Source organism: Jaculus jaculus, chromosome 2, assembly GCF_020740685.1.
Source record: "Jaculus jaculus isolate mJacJac1 chromosome 2, mJacJac1.mat.Y.cur, whole genome shotgun sequence".
Taxonomy (NCBI): Eukaryota; Metazoa; Chordata; class Mammalia; order Rodentia; family Dipodidae; genus Jaculus; species Jaculus jaculus.
In genome coordinates, this window is record NC_059103.1 from 179,831,344 (window position 1) to 179,853,504 (window position 22,161).

Sequence of the window (22,161 nt, forward strand, 5' to 3'; positions counted from 1 at the left end):
GTTAAGGCACTTACCTACAAAGCCTAAGGACCTGAGTTCAATTCCCCAGTGCCCAAGTAACACCAGATATACATGCATGCATCTGCAGTTTGTCTGCTGTGGCTGGAGGCCCTTGCACCATTCTCTCTATTTCTATTTGCTTCTTTCTCTCTGTCTCTTAAATAAATGGAAATCAAATCACCAGCAGAGACTTACCTTTTTAAACTTCCTTCCAAACAACTTCAAAATCTCCTAAAGAAACAGAAATCAGGAATAGTCAGGAATGTTTAAATGAGAGAAAAAGTGTCCTTTTTTTGGTATTTTTATGACAATTTAGACAGGGAAATTCTCTGTTGCTCAACAGCTGCATAATGTTCAGCACAAATTTGCCTCTCTGGATTTATGAGGTATACAAAATGTCCATCATAAGATCTGAAAATGAGACCAGTCCTGAAATCACCGTGTCAACACTAAGAAACTGCAGTGGAAAGCAAATAAAAAGGATTAAATTTTTGTGTAACAGAAGGTGACAGCATGCAAAACCCAAGCAGCTGCTTCCACAGGGAATCATTCATTGTAAGTAGTCTGTTGATGGTGGCCAGAAGCAGGTCGTCAAGGGCAGGTGGGTGCAGAGAAGCCTGTGACACTCTGGTGATTGCAGAAGTGTGGGTGGGTGTTCCCTCTCTCTAAGTTGCATCTGCTCCATCTATATACATCAGAAAGATACACATTTATGTAAATATGGGTAAATAAATGCTGCTGTTTTGAGTAGTCATGATGGTTTGCATCTCCAATAGTGCTGAATCCTCTATGGCTCTTGATGTCTACAAGTGAGCATACCTGATTGAAAACACTCTGACCAGTCCATATGCTCATATGCTCTGATTTAACCCCCAGAAGAATTCTTTGGTATGCATCATTACCAACTTCTTTGTAAACACCACAAAAGAAGACATAGAGAAATTAGTGACCCAAGGTAAATCAGGAAGAAATGAGGGAGCAAAGAAAGATTAATTACCCCAAATTCTACCCTCTTAATATTCTATCCTGAGCTCTGCGAACCTCAGCCTGCTGGTCACAGAAGCCTTGCTATGTTAGTAATTCATGAGCCAACAAAAGTTTGTGTATTATTGAATGAGGGGGGAAGAGTCAAATAAAAAGTATTATTTTGTAATACATGAAAACCATTTGAGATTCAAATTGCATTGTATCAAAACATTACTTTTTATCAAAAAGTTATTTTGGGGGGGCTGGGGGATGACTTAGCAGTTAAAGCACTCATCTGCAAAGCAAAAGGACCCATGTTCAATTCCTAAGGATCCACATAAGCCAGATGCACAAGGTGGCACATGCTTCTGGAGATCGTTTTCAGTGGCTCAAGGGCCTGGCGCACCCATTCTCTCTCTTGTTCTCTCTCTCTCTCTCTCCTTCTCTCTCTCTCTCTAATAAAAAATAAATAAAAATAAGTTATTTTTCTTTTGAAACACAGCCGGATTTATTCATGTCTCTGCCTTTCTGCGACAGTGGGAGAACATCATTTTAACAGACAATTTGCTTTAAAAGCCAAAAAATATTAATTCTCTGGATCATTATAGAAAATGTTTTTTCAAGCATAGCCACTGCAGTACTGAGCAAGAGACTATGGAGACCTGCTGAGAGCACAACATGCACATGCTCTATGGCTCAGGGAATTTTGCAGAAGAAGATGTCAGAAAATTTGTAGGAGCCACAGGGTAGAAGGGAATGTTCAGAGGCCTACCCGCCACCACCACCCCCCCTCCCCGCCCCAGCACTTACAGTGACGGATGCTCTCACATCTTCTAACCCTCAACCCTATGGGCAATAACTTCAATCCCACTGACAGGGCAGGGAGAAGGGAAATAATGCTACTTACAGTTGATGTGTACATGCAAACTTTCTACTTAATAATAAATAAATAATACATAAAAAGATACTATGAGGCTGAAGAGGTGGCTGAGTAGTTAAGGCAGTTGCCTGCAAAGCCTAGGGAACCAAGTTTGATTCACCAATACTTACATAAGCCATATGCACAAGGCAGCACATGCATCTGGAGATTAGTTGCAGCACATGGAAGTCCTGACGTGCCCATTCTCTATCTGTCTTTCCCTCTCTCTCTCTCTCAAATAATTAAATATATTTTAAAAAATAAAATTAATAAAGATTAAAAATGTAACCATGGAGTATCCTCCAGATTGCCTGTCCTCCACTCTGTCCAGGAAAACCCTCCATCTCCTCATGGTTCTTGAGTTGGGATGTTGCACAACACCAGATTTCTGACATACCACCAGTTGGTCAGCTTTTCTTGAAGTATATAGGTTGAAACCTAAGTGTGGAGCACCAGTTCAGACAAAAGAAGACTCTATGCTAAACCAAATTAGGAACAAAAATCATGATTCCATTAAGAGAGTTATAGTGACTAAAATGTCTCCAGGCCAGTGTTCAAGGAAGGTAGGGAACAGGCATCTAAAATCTTCTCTTAATTAGATTGGTCCTGTCAAAGACAAGTTTAAAGGATTTCCCAGAAAAGGCAGAGCCTTCTGCTGATAATCTGTGCCTTTCTCTGCTGAGGTTCTGCCATCTTCACCGAGAACGAGAAACATGCGTGAGTCATTCTTCCTGAAGACACCTGTGTGTATCAAACAGCAGTCAGAGGGAAAGGCAAAAGCAATCGGGAAAGTAGCACTGCAGCTTCCTAGATGACCAGATTTCACATGATTTAATGAATAAATTAAAAGCCACATTTAATTTAAGCAGTAGTTAGATAAAATTTTCACCTGAATATTTCATGCCTGGCTTTTATCTCATAGGAATCACTATAGCAACAGCACTAAGCAAAACTCAGCATTTCCTTAACTACAGTTAAATGGATAAGCAATAAAAGATGTGAACTCACAATGAAATGACCAAAAAATGCATATCATTAGACTTGTAGCGCTCTAGTTTTCCTCTTGAATTAATATTCATTCCATAAGAACAGAGAACAAGTGGACGAATATCATGATTTCCTCCAAAGAGAGGATATTATTCCTTACACTCAAGAGATTCATCTGCACATGTAGTTAAACAGATCATAGGTTCCCTCTTAATCTTCACAGACACTACCTAGTGGCAGTAAACCTTGACTACTGAAGAGGTTGAGCACTTTTCCACAGAAGTACAACAGCATAACAGAGGGAACTCAAAATAGGTTGTGACAATTTTGAATATAAACTTTCCTTCATTATCTCACATTTGATTCCCCAGCTAGCGGTGGTTTGGGGAAGTTGTGGAGTGACTGAGGGAAGGCCTTGGGATTTTATCATCTAGCCACTTTGCCAGTGCTAGCTGATCTCACTCTTGCAGCCTCCTCCAGGCTGATGTGCAAGGTGTGTCATAGAATGTGATTCTCTCTCTTCCTTTCTCTATCAAATAAATTAACAAATAAAAATAAAATATTTAAAAAAAAATTAAAAAGGGCTGGAGGATGGCTTAGCGGTTAAGGCATTTACCTGCAAAGCCAAAGGACGCAGGTTCAGTTTCCCTAAGACCCACTTTAGCCAGATGCACAAGGGGGCACACGCATCTGGAGTTCGTTTGCAATGAAAGGAGGCCCTGGCGCGCCTATTCTCTCTCTCTCTCTCTCTCTCTCTCCCTCTCTCTCTCTCTCTGCCAAATAACTAAATAAATAAAAGCAAAATATTTAAAAAGATGTGATACCCTGCTGTCTATGCTTGCCATGTCGTCCCTGCCATGATGAAACTTCCCCTCAAGACTGTAAGCTGAAACAAACCCTTTCCTCCCATAAGCTGCTTCTGATCAGATGTTTAATCCAGCAACAAGAAGGTTACTGCTACAAAGGTCAAACAAAGCAGCCTTGTAGGTGTCCAGTAGCCTGCCAATGAAGTTATGTCTGATGTAATGAAAACTCAGGTATACAACCAGTAGATCTAGCTTTGCAATTTTCAAACTGCAACATTGTGTAGAAAGAGAGCTAACTAACATCCACAGTGATTCCTTCAAGACACGAGGTAGAGCAGATGCTATAGCAAGACTGATTTGAACCTTAAGCAACCCACCAGAAGAGCCTAAAATCATCCTGAACTCAAGTATTTAAGACAAGTCTTAACCATGATGAGGCCAGTCAACATCCTATAATGGATAGAGGAAGAGTGCCAAAGGCCACTCTTCTGATGAGCTCACCCCAGTTAATGATTGACAAGGGAGTGAAAGTCATTCTCTTTTTCAGCACAGCCATTAGTAAGTGATGAGAAGGAGTAGAGTGGGACTGAAGGGGACAAGGGAGGGTAATCTGGGGTGCATATGACCAAACTGCAGTACTTGTGTGAATACACCAAAAAGCAAGAAAATGACAATCATTCTAATATCCTTATTTTATAAATTAAAAAAAAAAAAACTGAGGCACAGTGAATTCAAGCAAATTTTCCAGGTCCATCCATCTTACATATGAGGTACTCAAGTGTCTTCTGGGACCCTCAAGGCCTTTGTTTTCATTATATATGAGAATACTACCCACTCGCTCCCTTGTTTTCCCAAGTGTGGAAGTTATTTTAAAACAATACGGAGTCGGGCTGGAGAGATGGCTTAGTGATTAAGCGCTTGCCTGTGAAGCCTAAGGACCCCGGTTCGAGGCTCGGTTCCCCAGGTCCCACGTTAGCCAGATGCACAAGGGGGCGCACGCGCCTGGAGTTCGTTTGCAGAGGCTGGAAGCCCTGGCGCGCCCTTTCTCTCTCTCCCCCTCTATCTGTCTTTTTCTCTGTGTCTGTCGCTCTCAAATAAATAAATAAAAATTTAAAAAAAAAAAACAATACGGAGTCCCTATATGTTCTACTAAACTCTGCTGGTCATGAGCTAACATTGCTTGTTGAGATGTTGTTAAAAGCATATGTCTAAAAGAAGAAAATATTTTCAAGGTGTGTTCTGTCCTGAGAAGTAGTGAAGATGAAAAAGTTAATTGAGACAAGTGAGGCAAGTTTTAAAGCTGCTGCCCACAGCATCTCTCCTGAAAGATAATTAATCAATCAAGAGAAAGTACTACAATGTCCAATGTACACTAACCCCATAGGTAAACCAGTTCAGCCCGACTTTAAGAATAATTGTCATATCTGAGACACTGTCTCTTTTCAGCTTCAATAGCATTCAATTACATATCTTTAATGGAGGTTAGGATAAAGCAAGCAACTACTTTGGCAAGGTTCAACACTTTTTTTGGTATTCAGATATAGACTTATATAGAATATTTACCAATAACAACTCTGAGTCAGGAAACAGCAGTGACTGGGCAAAGCTTTTCTGATCCTGCAGGCCATGGTGGCCACTCATAACTGAAGTGCTCACTTGATGACATATACTCCTGTCGTTGTACTTATAATGTTTATTGTAACTCAGATTTTGCATTTTCTTATTTCTCCCTTAGGACTAAAAATTACTTATACACAAAAGATTTAGTTTTGTTTATATTTACACCCTACAGTCCTTAGAATATGTAGAGGCACAGTAACATTTACAGTCTAAAAATGTTTTGTAATACATCCCAGAAGCTTATCATTTTCTCTCCCTAAATGCATGCCCTTCAAGAATTTGATGTTTTGTTCTTTTGCATATACTTTTATTCCTCTTTAATTATTAAATATATTTTATCAATTGGCTAAAACTTGGAAATAACCTGAATATTGACAGATACTGTGCTTGCCAAGAAACTTGACTGTCTCTTGAGATTAGGTACATGCCCAGGGATGCTTGGATGGTAGGAGTGCAACATCTTCTCCCATTCAAAGTGGTTTTTAAAATCCTTTGTCCTAGACCTCCAGTGCAATATGCCTACTCTGTTATAACCAAGTCCTTCACACCTTGCAAAGCCAGGCCTTCAGCTTGGCACCTGTCCTTGGGGAAGTTTTCAACCCTTTGCTTACCTCATTTGCAAATGTAGGTTGGTAGTAAGAAGTATCTCTTGGAGTTGCCACAAGAATTAACTGAATTAATGCAAGTCAGGTTCTTAGAACAGTGTCAAATTAGTGGTAAATAATATGTTGTTATATGGATCAGGAAAGCTAGTGGTATATAAAGTAATAATCATATTTTATTCAATTAACAATAACACTTCTCATGAAACCTTAAATAGATTATACAACCTACCATTGAATATCAACCTTCTGTTTGGAAACGATAATTCTTGCCAATTCCATACTTTTTATGTATTCGTTTTCCTAGCTTGGGTGTAAGCTAATTATTTTTAGAATGGACAAAAGAACTATGCAATTTCAGTCAGAAGTCAATAAGAATGGGTACTCTAGCCTGTCCCTTATTTCAAGGATTTGTCTATCAAAGACAAAAAAATTTTCTTGTTCATCTCCCCCCTTCTTTTTTTTTGTTAAGTCTCTATGAGCTCTCTGTGACATAAATGCACATCTAGCACTGTAGGTGGCCCTGTATGAAACAATAAGTTTGGTCCAAACTTCCAAAATCAGGAATGCCTTTCTCTTCTACCCCAATTCTAATAACTGTCATGCAGTAAATATTTTGTGGGCATAGTACCAATAATATAATTTCAGATGATATTATCTTATTTAATGTTAAAATATCTGTACCACATTAGGAGAATAGTATTGCTATACCATTAATAGATATTATATTCAGAGCATATTACTACTATACTGTTCCAATAGTAAGTACTATTACTATTTCTCCTCTGCATATGAAGAAATTGAGGCATGGAGAAATTGAATGAATGTGTCAGCCACACAGCTAGTCAGTGAGCTGAGACTCAGGTCAAGTCACAGGCCAGCATAAGTCACTCTAAACAAGACCTGAGGAGTCAGCTACTGAGTGGGGTTGTGAAATAGAGCTCATCATGGGACCTCCTCAAAGAAAAACACATGCACTGAATGCTCTGTGCTGAGACTTTCTATGTCTGTTATCTTCCTTATGCCTCCAACTGGTTAGTCATGGGCTATTTGCTCAACTCTCTTTTTTCTTCCTACATCTGAATCCTGTGGCCTTCTTTCTAGTCTTGAAAAATCATGCCATACCATTCACACAAAATCAGTCCCTTCTTTCCCTGCACTTAAAAACATACACATAACTCAGTCATAGCAGCTGATATCCTACACTATAATTGGCAGTTCATGTTCACTCACCCATGCCAGGCTAGGGACTCCCCTGTGCTTTTCATATTTACATTTCCAGCTGCAATGTCTGGCATTCTGCCTGCCAAATAATTGGCACTCGATAAGTGAGCACTTAACCAGTGTGAATGGATGAGCAGGCAAACCTCTACACTGAAGGTGAGAAATTGCCTTAATACTGTCCCTGAATTCATGCACCACACTTCTTCCCAGTCATTCTTTATCACTGAGGAGTCCCTAGCAGGCTAGAAAGTCTAAGGGAAAATATCATAAAATATTTCAGAAATGCTTTTCTTTAGATGTATGGAGGAAATTACTACAAGATTTTACAAATGGACAATTTATTCTGCTTTAATATTTTAGTTTAATATCTCCTCTATTAAAGTGTCTCTTGATTCTGTTAAGTACAACATGTCTGAACTTGGTAGATTTTATAGATCTCCTTCAAATGATCTGCTATCCCTATCCTTATCACTCCAAACAAGACATTACACACTCCACCATTGTCTTCCTGCAAAGGTTAAGCCAATCTGTAGAATGCTCAGAAAAAATTTAAGTGTATAAATGTAAAGCTAGTCCTGTATATCAGTGCTAGGACAACCTTGTGGTAATACCAAATACTAATATAATGACCTAAGAAGTAAGTGACTGTATTTCAATCATAGCCACTATTCCTTTTCTTTTGAAAAAAAAATATATCTGCTTTAATACTCTATACTGTCTTTTCTGTATGACTTAATACTTAAGTCAGTGGAGCACAGAGAGAAAGCAGTTGTCACAATACAAAATTACTTTGCAAATAAGTGACCTGATTCTTCAAGTAATTGTCTAAAAATGGAATTGATGTATACCTATTAAGCATAGTCTAGAACCTAGTACACAATAAAAGCTTGTATCTACTACTCCATAAATATAAAGGGGCAGTGAAAAGTAAAACTCATATTAATCTTGCCAAATGACAATTAGGACCTTTAAAGTGATATCTAAGTCATAAAAATATCTTTATGTGATCGATGAGCTTTTTGGTGGCTTGGCAAACACACATCTCGATAAATACCCCAGTGCCACATCACCAAGGAGACAAAATAACAGACCTTAAAGCTCTGATTTACACAAATGGACAGAAATAAATAAATAGGAAAATTCATAATCATCTTTGTATATTTGTACACTATATGTCAGAAATTGATACACACAGAAGACAGAAAATCAATAAGGATATAAAGTACTCAAGCTCTATCTTCTCAAACAAAGTTTCTAGAACACTCCACCACACCAAAGCAGAGTCTCTGTGGAGCCATGTAGTGGGCATAAAATAATCATTGATAAGTCAGAAAAGACCTGAAATCATATACAGAATAAGGTTAAAGTAAAATTCAAAAATTAAGTAATTCACTCCTAAAGTGATAAAGGAAAATGAGGAAATATAGGCAATTCAATGAAAATAAAAATATATAAAATTGCAATTTAATTACCAAAGTTATTTAATTTAATTAGCAAAGAAACTTATAGTGTTAATACCTTAAAAACAGTTATAACTAAAGTCTATGATTTAAACTTCTATCCTCAGAAATAAGCTGCAGTCAAATTATGAGGAGAGTAACAAATTCATTTGAAACAGAAAATATTAAAACAAAAAGTCTAAAAGCTATTATTTGCAAACTTTGATAAAGTAGGTAAATAATAGTCAAGAAAGACAAGGATGTTGCTCAAATTGCTAATAATAAAAAAGCTAAAGAAAAGGTGAAGATATAAACTGCTCCACATCTCATAAAAAAGTTACATTTGTAATTTTCAAATTTCTAACAAAGAAAACTTTATGGTCAGATAACTTCACTGCCTAATTGTATCAGATTCTCAAAGAGAAAATATCAACCAAGTAAAAACTAGTGAAAGAAGGAAGATTTATCCCTCACTTTATCTGGCTGGTGCTGTCCTGTTACAAAAACCAGATCAAGATATTACAAGCAATGAAATGTATATCAACATGACCCATGAATATACATTCAAGAGTACTGAACAAAATATCAGTAAAGTCTGCAGATGTGGCTTACTGTTACAGCACATGCATGCATGAAGTTTGACATTCAATCCTCACTGCCACAGGAAAAAAAAAATCAGCAAATCTAGCAAAATAATCAAGAATACATTGGGAATTCAGTCAATAGTGTTAAAAAGGAGAAACATTTTCAGACACATAAACACAAATTGAAAATAGTCAATACCTATTCATGACTAAACACTCAACAGGACAAAAATAGAGAATTGCTTTAGCTTAAAAGGGCAACTTCTTTGTAAAACCTATAATTAGAATCATACTTTTGGTTTAAAAAGTTGGTTTAACCTAATATTAGGCCCAAGAAAAGAATGCTTATTGTGCCATTACTAAACCTTGTACAAGAGTTCCTAGCTAGTGCAATAATTCAAGAAAAAAATAAATGAAAGGAGGATATTGAAAAATGAGTTAAACTCTTCTGAATCACAGGTAACATAAAAATGTACATAAATAATCCTAGGGCATTTCCAACAAGTACTTGAACAAATATGTGAGTTTATTAAAATCACAAGATATAAAGTCAACATACAAAAATACTATTATATTCCATATACTAGCAATAAGCAATGGGAAATTAATGAGAGCTTAGTAAGGGACCAATAAAACAAATGTTAATCAACAAATGCATGAATAAACAATCATGATATATCCATATAATCACACAGTGGGATGTTATGCAACAACAAATTACTGCAACAAATACAGCTTAAATATATTTAAAATTAGACCGACTGAAAAACCAGGTGCATATAAATTCACCATGCTGTGAAAAAAACAATATCTCTTCAAGACATACATATTCTAGAGACAGGAAACTGAACCATGATTAGCTGAATACAGAATTGTTCAGGGAGTTGAGAATTGAATGGGAAAGGAAACAGGGACCATTGTGAGATGATAGAAATTTTCTATACACTGTAATGTGGTTAAAAAAATGCATGTAGTTGTTAAACTCATAAAATTAATCCTTTTGGTTTTACATTCTACCTAGCTTGCATTTCAATAAGCTTTTAAAAAATTATATCTATTTTTATTTATTAGTTATGGAAATACCTAGTATGGATACATCATGCATTGGTACCATCCTTTTATCTCTCTCCCTGTTCTGCTGAGGGCTTTCCTGAGTGGTGTTTCAGGTATTCCCCATGGAGTTGTGAGTTATGCATTGTGGGAGCAGCAGTCAGTTGTTGGGGGCGATGGATGGACTATGACTCAAGGCATAGTATCCAACCTGCGTCTCTTACAATCTTTCTGCTGCCTCTTCTGCAAAATTCCCTGAGCTGCAGTTGATGTGTTTTAAGTCTGCTTCAGTGATGAACTCTTAGAAGCCTCTGGATCTCTGCTTTGGTAGGTGATGTATAACCTCAACATCTGTCTCCACCCTGACACTGATTATTAGGCTTACCATGGAATCTGCATTTTTGCTGGTCTCCCCAGTTCCTCTGTGTTTTCACCTGGGCCTTGGCTGAACTGCGAGGGGTTTCACTACCTTCTGAAAAGGAAAAACAGATTCATCAATGGAGAGTGAAGTTAGCACAGGTTAAATGGGATAAGCCTTATAATTTAGGGAGAATTTGAAGGATGTAGCCCCTCGTTTAGCCCAAGACTAGTGGGAACTTGACATTGAAGAGCATAATCTTTGTGTCCATAGGATTCTGATCTGGTTCCCACTTCCAGATATGGGTTCCTTTCCACTGAGCAGCTCTCTTAGACAATCAGAAAGCTATTGATTACCTGCCAAGGCTGTGTGCCCTTATTGCATTTGTGTGTACATTTTGCTGGGTGTTTGTGTCTGAATAGCTTAGACCACTGGTTGCTCAGACTATTGTTGGCCACTTCCCCCAGTAGCTTTAAAAATTATATATCTCCATCTATCTATCTATCTATCTATCTATCTATCTATCTATCTATCTATCTATGTGTGTATGAATATATATATAAATATATTTATATTTATATATACATATATTTATGTATGTATGTGTGTGTGTGTGTGTGTGTGTGTGTATAATTCTTGTGAAGTTCCAAGGGCTCTGGAAAGCAATATATAGGGGTGGTGGTTGTTGTCTAGATATGTACACATCAATGACATAATAAATATGACAAGTAAAGCAACTGAAGATCAATACTATGTTGATTAATTTAGTGAGAGAAAATAAAGCTATTTTAGTAGTAAATATTTATACCTTTTGTATAAGGAAGTAAATTTGATTTGACTAAAATAAATTAAAATATTGCACATTTATACCAGGTTCATCACAGTAACTTTTCAAATTAAATGAATTTTTGAAAATAAGTTAGTGTTTCACAAATCATGCAATAAGCCACAGTAAATGTGAGCTCAGAATGTGGACAGTTTGATTAAAAGCCTATTCCTTAATCATTTGTTAGGTCGTATCCCCAAGTGACACTTCAGGGAGCTTCGGTCAGTAGTGTTAGCCCTTCCAAACCGTGCTGCTCATCTGACAGATAAGGACGGACTACAGACGACAGAGGAAAGGATGCATGTAGGCACACTGGTACATTTCCATTTTAAAATATTTTGAAGTTGAGTTTTGTGCTTTCCCCACAGGTGTGAAGTAGGAAAAATACGTAAGGTATAGGAATAGGAAGTCACTTGAGTCCGAATTAGATGGTACTGCATACGGGAGTCTACCTTTCAGAGTAAACAAGACATCATGTCTTTTCCAAAAATCAAAGCTATAACCTCATAATCCCATTACATAAAGTATTTTCATCTGTTGATCAGAAGCCAGCAATTTTCTTTGGCTAATATACAAACTTCAGCAAAAAGCAAATATGGATTTTGACTTTTTTTTTACTATAAAGTTTGCCAAATGCCTTATTTTACACTCCTGGGTCTGTGGCTGGAACTCAAGCCCAAACAGAGACTTAAGGATCCTCCATGCAATGTGGAAATGAGTCAGCATCACATTCATGTTGACTTGGTTTCCTACCTCCAGGACTAAAACCCTCATATCTTCACCCCAGGTACCATGTCCTTGGCACAGTTTCAGTATCTGAGTCGTAAATTGATAGGTTGCACCACTTGTGCCACTTCCAAAACCTAGAAACTGGGCTAGGGAAATAGCTCTGTGTTTAAGATCACTTGCCACACAAATATGAGGGTCTGAGAGGGACTGATTCATCCTGAGTTCAATTCCCCAGCACTCACATAAACAGCAGGGAGTGGCCAGGTAAGCCTGAAATTACTCTTGTGGGAAGCAGAGACTGGAGAATCACTGGAGCTCACTGGTCAGCCAGATTGCCTAATAGTGAAAGGCTGATGTACATAGAGATTCTGTGTCAACACACATGAAGAGTGATACAGGAGTACACCACATTCTCCTCTAGCCTCTACACATGCCCACACAGGGAAAACGTATCTTCACACGCATGTGTACATCACATACACACACACACACACAAGCCTAGAAAGCCTGCATTTTATACAGTTTCTCGAACAGTGTCTGTTAGTTACCATAGTTTTCTGAATCTATCACTTTTCTGAACCTTGGTACTTTATTGGTTCTAATTTTCTGTCATACCGTTGGCCTTCCCCTGAGCCTAGGCTGCCACAACCACCAACTTCTCATTCCCAGAGAAGAAACTCTGTTATTTACAGCTCAGTGATTCTCCACTATGGTTGTTCATACCAACATAACTGGAAGTCACTTTCTGACCAACCAAATAAGAGTGTCTGTGAAACCCACAAGGATTTTCTTTGTAAAATTTCTGTACATGAATCTAACATTTAGCTGCAGATGAGAAAGCTAAATAAACTAAAGTAACTGGCAACAAAAAATTTAAAGAGGCTCAGAAAAACTCAGCAATAAAAGTAATCATCAAAATCAGTGCAAAATAAACCAGGATAAAATCACTACCAAAAATTTAAGGAAAGGACCTTTGGATCCTTTAGCAAACAGGAAAATTCATAATACTGATTGTAGCTATGTTTAATGTTTTTGTTTTGTTTTGTTTTATTCATTTGAAGAAGTTTTATCCTTTTAAAGATCTATGCTGCATGAAGGAGCTTGGGAGATCACTTGGGAAATGATCTTACCACACATGCCTGACGACCTGAGTCTGAATCCCCAGCACCCATGTGAAAGCCAGTATGGAAATGTGTGCCTGTAACCCCAGCACTGGGGAAGCAAAGACAGGACATTCCTTAGGACTCACCAGCCACTCAGTCTATCGAAACTAGTGAGCTGTAGATTCGGTGGTAAATCCTGACTCAAAAATAAGGTGAACACCTGGGAAAAACACCCAGTGTTGATCTATGACCTCAACATACAGGCACACATGCATGTGTCCACACACATACAAACAACTCACACATTTACATGTGAGTATATGTACCCATGTGATATTAAAATATTTTTTCTTGGTATGACAGCACACAACTGTAATCACAGAACTGGAGGGGTGTTGAGGCAGGAGGATCCCGAGCCTAGTCTGAATTACATAGCAAGATCCTGTCTAGAAAGAAGGAGGAAAGGAGGGAAAAATGAATAAAAGGAGAAAAGGGGCAAAGGAGAAAGGAAAGGAGATGAAATAGTAACAGTAACTCTTTTTACTACACTTTTTAGTACATTTCTACATTTTCCCCTTTCTTCAACCTTGTCTGGGCCCTGAACATGGTTACACTACAACACAAGCAACCCTCCTTGATCCCAGGGCTGCTAGATGGTGATGCACATTTGTATTTTCTTTTCTAATAATTCCCTACCTGTCAAACCAAGCTCCAGTTAAGCAGAAATAGTGATACTTACATAGATGTCAATTGCCTCTGCTCATTTTCTGTACTTTGTTATCCATCTCCAGTCTTAGGAAATACCTATACACAAAATAGGTAAACAAGCAAGCCTAGTAAATACATTTTTATAACTTGCTCTAAGCAATTTTGATTAATCACCGCTCCCTGTCACTCCCATCAGAACCACTGAGCTAGCTCCTGTTGGACACTGCTACTTAAAATGTGGTTCAGCAACATCCACAATCACCCAGAAACTTATATGACTTGTGAGCACTCTGGCTCCAGTTTATATCTATAGAAGCATTAAATTTGGGTGGGGAGCTTTTTGGAGGAACTTGAGTTTCAATAAGTTCTCCAGGAGATTCATATAGGTGCATGCTGTGGTGTTTGGAATGTCGAATGTTCCCTCTAGCCTCAAGAGTTGGCAATTAAGTCTCACCATTAGTATCCAGCTGGCAGAGTCTTTGGAAGGTAAAACCTTGCTGGAGGAAGAGTGTTCTTGGGGGTGGGTCAGTAATGTTTCTAGAGCAGTCCGCCTGGGTATGCAGAGCTAACTCGCTCTTTCTGTTCTCTCCCTGCTGCAGAAGTATAACATTGAGAGACAGTTGCCTTGCTTTTCTCCACCATGATGAAATCTTCCCTCAAAATTTTTGGCCTGAAATAACCCTTTCCTACCATCAGCTGCTTCTGGCTGGGGGGTTTTCTTCAGCAGTGAGAAGGTAACTACTACACATGCTTAGTTTGAGAAATATGGATGAATAGCACTAATAAGTATCTGTCTGTTAATGGATTTGTGAGGACCAATTGAGCCAGAAAGCTAAAACTACATCCAGTGGCAAAGATAAGTCTCTTCTGAATTGCTCTTGTGAGTAGCAATGCAGTCCAGGTCAGACAGTGCATGCCATGAACAGTTTGCACAAAACAGATGTAAAGTTTCATGGGGAAACTTGGAAAAGAGGCACACATACCATGAATAAGCCTAACTATGAATACAAGGAGGTAAGAAATGGTGCCGGATCTTTCCTCAAAGACCATAATACACAGATAAGTTTTGGAGGGTGAAGTCAGCTGTGCTCCCTATCCAGAGTGAAAATAGCAGGTTAAGCAAGAGGAGTCAGGTACAATGTAAGTCACAGTCCAGGGGAGAACCCTCATTAGACACACTTGTGGCAGTCATTGATGGCTATCTCATAACAGCTCAACCCTTCTTGGCTAAGGCAGTCATAAAATCTTTCTCTCCTGGGAGGGAGAAATTTCTCAGTGGTTAAGGCCCTTGCCTGCAAAGCCTAAAAACCTGGACTCAATTCCTTCATACCCACATAAAACCAGATGCACAGTAACACATGCATCTGGAGGCCCTAGCACACACTTTCTCTCTCTTCCTCTCTCCCTCCTTCCCTATCTCCCTCAGTATTTCTTCTCTCTATTCCTCTCTGCTTATAAATAAATAAAAATGCTTAAAAAATTCTTTCTCTCTGCCCCAAATCCTTGACACTTTATACCACTGTATCTTGTGCATCTTATTGCCTCTAGTCACAAGCTCATCACTTGTCCCACCTTTCAAAAGAGAGCTGTGTCTTTCGGCAAGACTGTCTTCAAACGTTACCTTGTCTGGAACACCCAACGTGGTCTCTTAGTCCAATGCCTCCACCATGCCCACATGCCTTCACTTCATAACATAGTCCACTGAATGGGGTTTTCAATGTGTAGCTTTGTCCAGCTTTATCTGTCTTCTTCTCCCACTGTCCGTGAACTGCTTTAAAGTGGCAAGTGAAAGTCAATTTACTTTACCCTCCCAGACTTGCTTATGCATTATGGTCTTTGAGAAAGGATTTATGGCAAGAATTTAACAGTTATCAATTAAAAAAATAAAGAGATGCCAAGTGTTGGCTCCACAGGGGACAAATGCTGAAGGATTTCACTAAGAAAAGATTGGAATGGAAGTTGTTCTAAAAGAGCAGACGTTCACCCTGCAGTAGACATAGTGCATAAAATATGAATGATCTACTTCTTAGAAGGCATGAAGGCTTATTAAAAATCCATAGCATCATGAAAAGGGAGATGTGATTTGAGAAATAGGACTTTGAGAGAGATATTTTTTCTTGGAGGTAGTGGGGTTGGGGTGGAGAAGGGAGACAGACAATGCCTCCCTAGGGTGGTTTGACTGTAAAAGTTTCCCCATAGCCTCATGTGTTTGTGATTAAGCTTCATACCTAATTTCCAGTTGCTGGAGTCTTTGGGAAGAGGAGACTTTATATATGGAGGAGGGAGCGAGGGGAGGACCTTGGATATTGTAGCCCAGCCTCCTGCTTACTACACTTAGCTCAGTTTCTTTACTTCTCCCTGCGGTTGTGGAGATATGACACTCAGCTGCCTGCTCCTACCATGCTTTCCTACCATGATAAAATTTCCTGTCAAAACTGAAAGCCAGAAATAAACCCTTTCCTTCCATCAACAGCTTCGTATGATCTGGTGCTTTGCTCCAGCAGTGAAAACATTGCTGATATGCTTCCCTTTAGAAAGCATTCTCATTCTGAATAACAGGTAACTAGGTGATAAAGAAACCAGAGTATCTCTGTACTGCAGACCATGGAAAGAACTGGAGATATTCATTGATCAGTCTGTTATTAAACCAATTGAAGAAATAAATTAAAATTCAGGGGAAAATATCCACTCAGGATAAAAGAACTTACATTTTGTTGGTACATTCAATTGCTTCTCTCAAAACTTCAGTATAATATACAGGCCAAAACTCAAATAGTGATGGATGTCAGACACGCATGATGACTAAGAGAAAGCTGGCCTGTGAGGCAGATAATTGGGAGGGTGGGTCATACAGGACTATGACAACTCCTGACCCATCACCACAGTTAGACTCAGATGACCTCTTTACAGGACTCTAGTCCCATGAGGAATAGTCTTTCTGAACTTTTAAGAAAAAAAAAACCCTCCAGTTTCATATTCAATTTATCCGTTTTTTAAAAATAGTTTTATTTATTTGCCAGCAAAAATAGGTAGAAGAGAGACAGACATAGAAAATGAATATGCCAGGGCCTCCAACTGTTGCAAATGAGCTCCAGATTCATGTGCCACTGTGCATCTAGATTTATCTAGGTACTGGGGAATCAAACCTGTATCATTAGACTTTGCAGGCAAGTGTCTTGACTGCTGAGCCAACTCTCCAGCCCCCAAATATATCAATTTTAAGATGTAAAAATAATCTAATTATTTCAAATCAAATTTTATCATATTTTATAAAAAGCAAACAATGAACATCTGAAGTTCACATGTGACTTCTGGGTCTTTGGGTCATTAATTTGTAAAGATGGATGATTTGGAAGGAGAACAGTTATCAAAGATCAGAGGATCAAAGGCATCCATGTCTCATGGCTACTTGGCTCCAGACACATACATTCATGCATGCGCTCATGCATGTGTGTGCATGTGCATTTTATGTTTGTGGTGTGTACGTGTGTGTTCAGATGTTCATGTCACATGTACAAGCCTTTGGAGGACAGAGGAAGACATTGAGCGTCTTCCCTCACTCTTCTGCCTTATTTCCCTGAGACAGAGTCTCTCACTGAGCCTGGAACTGGATTCCTCCCCACACCCTGACCTTTTCTTGATCACACTATTAATCAAGGAGCCACAGGAATCTTCCTCTCCCTCGCTCCAACTCAGTGTTGGGATTGCACGCATGAGCAGCCATGCCAAACAACTTATGAAAGCTGTAGGTGTCAAACTCACATGTTCATGCCTGCTCAGCAAGCATCCTTAACCACTGAGCAATCTCCCCAGCCCCATAAACTTTTCAAAATAAAGAATGAATGCACCTTCTTTGGAACTTAGCTAAAGGAAATTTTCTGTCATATGTTGGAGAGATGAAGGTACACAAACATTAATATGAGGTGCATCCCACTGGTGTCCAGACAATTGAGGCATGTTTTCTGAGCTTCGTAGTAGATTTGCCCACTGGCTGTTTTAGAGAAATCAGAGTCAAGCTGAATTGTTCTTTTCTAAAAAGGCACAGAGAGTCTATAACAAATTTCATTTTGGACACATGGTAAAACAGGAGCACAGGGATAGATATTTACTGGATAATTTTTCCTACTAGAAATGCACAGAGGCACACTTTTGGTGGCTGGCACCTCTGCTTGGTATGGGATGTGGTACCCAGAGCAGCTAGAGAGCCAGAACTGAAAGACAAACTTCACAGGTCTTAACAAGTTTCCACGGTGCTCTTACCTCAAATAATTCTGTTTTGTTGACTTTTTTTCCCCTTAAGACAGAGTCTTATATGTAGCCAAAGCTGTCCTCAGGCACATAATCCTCACCACACTTAGTGTTCAAAGCAGTTTTAAATAACAGTATATAAACCTTAGAAGATTATAGTTGAAATGGTCTTAAATCAATCTTAACTCACTTTCCATTCATATAATATTAAAGAAGGGATCCAGTTTTACTAGTTCACTGGAGAAACAACCTAAGGGTTTCCATAGTAAAGAAAGAAGTTAGTTTCAGTGCAGATATATCTATTAAGTTTTATTCTGACCCTGTTATTCCCCAAAATCCTATCAACCAAGATGTAGAAATACATTTCAGGGTAGCTCAGACAGTGGAGTTTCTGCATAACTTTATCCATCCATAAGTACAAGACCGGCTGCTTCCAGATCCCTCATCTGTGATTTCAGCTTTCCACACTGAGGGCTGTATTATCCACACTATTAAAAGTAAATTCTTCCAGGGGAGAAGAATTGAATGAAGAGGGCTGGCTGGAACTTGTAAATGAGAGTATTTGTAGTGTGTGCGTGCGTGCGTGCGTGCGTGTGTGTGTGTGTGTGTGTGTGTGTGTCTCAGAGAGAGAGAGAGAGAGAGAGAGAGAGGGAGGGAGGGAGCTGTGCTCTCATTAGGGAACAATCTACGATTTGACAGCCTCGCTGCGGAGGCAGCGGCTGCTGTATGGTCTGTCATGAGTTGAGAAGTGCTGCGAGGGCTTAAAGGAGCTGCAGCTTGGAAGGCTGAGCGGCCGCTAAGTAGTCTCCTGTCAAACAGAGGAGAGACTTTTCTGCAGGATTGGAAACTTGGACCTAATACCGCTTCATCTGCCCAGAATAGCAGGCAGCGTGATAGAGGAAAAGGTAAGAAGAGAAATTGTTTTATATTGGGGATGGAGGTCAAGTGGTTTAGGGAAGAATAGGTTCAAAGGCTTAATATTTGATACTAAATTTCACCTCCTAAAAGCAAAGAGGCAATACACAGTTAAATTCCCACCAGGCTTGACTATTGAGACCCTTGGCTTTTCTACTAATACCTTTATCTTTTTTTTGCTATACTTTTTCCGAGCACCTGAGAGGTTTCTTTGTGTTTATTTTTACAGCTGAGTGATAATGTTGTTTAGTTGTTTTTTTTTTTTTGTTGTTGTTGTAGTGGTTGTTGTTGTTGTTTTTCAATTTGGCACTGTTTTACAACAGGGAGCTTTTGCTTAAGCATGTTTCTTTCCTCATGCGGAGGAAACTACTCTCTCGTAATGTGAGTGGTGAAAACAGTTACTCCATCCTATATTGGAGTTACAATGAAAGTTTACAGAAGCCCATAGAGGTCCTGTCACTGTAGAAAATTGGAAGTGAAATGAGATGACGTGAGAGTTCCCTGTGAGTGTGGCTGAATCAGAAATGGTGGCACTATGAATGAATATATACTAACCTTTCACAGGAGGTAGAACTACTGCAGTAGAGGTGACAGCTGGGAAGATGTTTTAAGAAGTCTGTCCTTCAGAGCAACTTCAACCCACTAAAGATGGAGAATGAGACGGTCGATGAACTTAACCAGACCCAGCTACAGCCGCGAGTGGTGGTGGCCGTAGAGTACCAAGTGGTTACAATCTTACTGGTGGTCGTTGTCTGTGGTCTGGGCATCATAGGCAACATCATGGTGGTCCTGGTGGTCATGAGAACCAAGCACATGAGGACCCCTACGAACTGCTACCTGGTAAGCCTGGCAGTGGCTGATCTCATGGTCCTAGTGGCTGCAGGCCTCCCCAACATCACCGACAGCATATACGGTTCCTGGGTCTATGGCTATGTGGGATGCCTCTGCATTACATATCTCCAGTACTTGGGAATTAATGCATCCTCTTGTTCCATAACAGCCTTCACCATTGAGAGGTACATAGCCATCTGTCATCCCATCAAAGCCCAATTTCTCTGCACATTTTCCAGAGCCAAAAAGATCATCATCTTTGTGTGGGCCTTTACGTCCATTTACTGTATGCTCTGGTTCTTCCTGCTGGATCTCAACATCATCACCTACAGAGATGCTACTGTGGTGTCCTGTGGCTACAGGATTTCCAGAAATTACTATTCACCTATTTACCTAATGGACTTTGGTGTCTTTTATGTTGTGCCGATGATCTTGGCCACTGTTCTCTATGGGTTCATAGCTAGAATCCTCTTCTTAAATCCTATTCCTTCAGACCCGAAAGAAAACTCTAAGACATGGAAAAATGACTCAACCCATCAGAACAAGAATTTGAACTTAAATACCTCCAACAGATGTTTCAACAGCACAGTCTCTTCGAGGAAGCAGGTAAGTAAAGATGGACCTTCAGGTCAGGGGAGAAAACCTGGAATGGAATGCCTTGTGAGATGGGATCAACTTTGCCCTACTTAGCTGATGGCAAAACAAAAATTCAATCATGCAAATGCTTGACTGTATAAGCTGCTGCTTTACATATTCAGTCTACCTCTGGAGCAACTGGAGATCTAAAAATAAGTGGGAGGATTGGATGGTACTTTAACAACTATGAGTTCAGGTGCTAGTAAGATAATAAGAAACTGCAAGCAAATCTACTTTTAAAATAGTTGTGCCTCTCTGGAAATATGTCCAGAACATTTAAACCATTTCTTGTTTATGTAGGGAAACTTCTTTCCTGTGACACACAATTCTATTGTGCAACAGTTGCCAACAGAATGTGAGAATAGATGAGCAAAATAATGAAACTTTTCTTGCCAATCTATAGTTACTCACAACTGAAACCTGGCACAGAGAGGCATCCAAGATGATTTTGGTTGATATCAGTGGAGGAAGATTCACTCATCCTCTTCTCTGGCTCTCTACAAGTTGTCCTAGCATGAAAAGCTAAAAATATACTTCCCTCAGAAAATGTTTCAGTAGAGGGCTAACATCAAGACTAATTTGTTATAAAAAATTAACATTTTAACATGTGATTTTTTTCAGCTAAGCATAACTGAAAATTCTAATGCTTTTTGATAAGCTAAATGACCACATACAGTTGAATAATATTTTCATTAGTGAATGAAATGTCTTATAACACAATAGAGGAATAAAATGCTTTTTATGTTGCACACACATTTATTTATATCTACATGAGTACTCTCAGCTGCTTAGGAACTTGGTTTTCTATTTGTTTTACTTCTTTGTTTAACTTAACAATGATATGCCAAACATTTATTCACATAACTAAAAGAGGAGTCATGAAATCAATAATTCTATTTTTTTCAAGTGACTTGAAAACTTCTCTTTTTATTATTTGCAAGGAGTAGTTAATTCTGTGTGCATATATACTTAGTATGTTTCAAAAGTATATACAAAGCTAATCTACACTACTAATTCCTAAATGCTAGGCTACCCACTATAAAAAGAATTATAAGACTATATACATGTAAGTGTGTATGTATGCATGCATCCAATGGCATAAGCTACTGAAAGGTAAATGTTTTAGATACATATACAATAATGATGAACTGTAATCAGAAAGAAACTACAGCACTTTAAAGGTCCCATAAGGCTTGATTCATGTGACATTTACTATTGAAGATGCCAAGACAAAAGAAGGGAAGACCTGAACATCTCCTACAAGTTCCTGGATGCCTGTGTCTGTGGACATACTGCAGTGCTACCTAACACAAGATATATTTAGCCATTTAACCCAGACTTTATTAATGCAAAGGTAGAGCAATACATTGGCCATCTACCAAGACGAACATTAACAAATACAATGAGACAGTAAAATAATACATATATTCCAATTAGAGAACAAGCATGGATTGATGTCTGTGACAAGGGAAATCAGTGAGGACACTCATTCCTTAGACTCCCATTTATATCCTTGTTTTAAATTCTAAAAGAAAAATGCTTGTCTGATTTTATGTCCTTTCTTCCGGTTATAGTCATTAGCACTAGTAATGTGTTTCAGATCACTAATT

At 38.8% G+C, this 22,161-nt stretch overlaps 1 protein-coding gene across 1 annotated transcript in view; it reads left to right on the top strand.

The window, feature by feature from the left end:
• Positions 1-19,027: 19,027 nt before the first annotated feature.
• The window catches only part of Trhr (thyrotropin releasing hormone receptor), a 40,552-nt gene continuing 37,418 nt past the window's right edge, over positions 19,028-22,161 (top strand). Inside the window, exons 1-2 of the mRNA XM_004661392.3 lie at positions 19,028-19,074; positions 19,649-20,521. Coding sequence (XP_004661449.2) covers positions 19,733-20,521 — 789 coding nt within the window. The 5' untranslated portion in view covers positions 19,028-19,074; positions 19,649-19,732. The remainder of the gene's footprint in view (positions 19,075-19,648; positions 20,522-22,161) is intronic.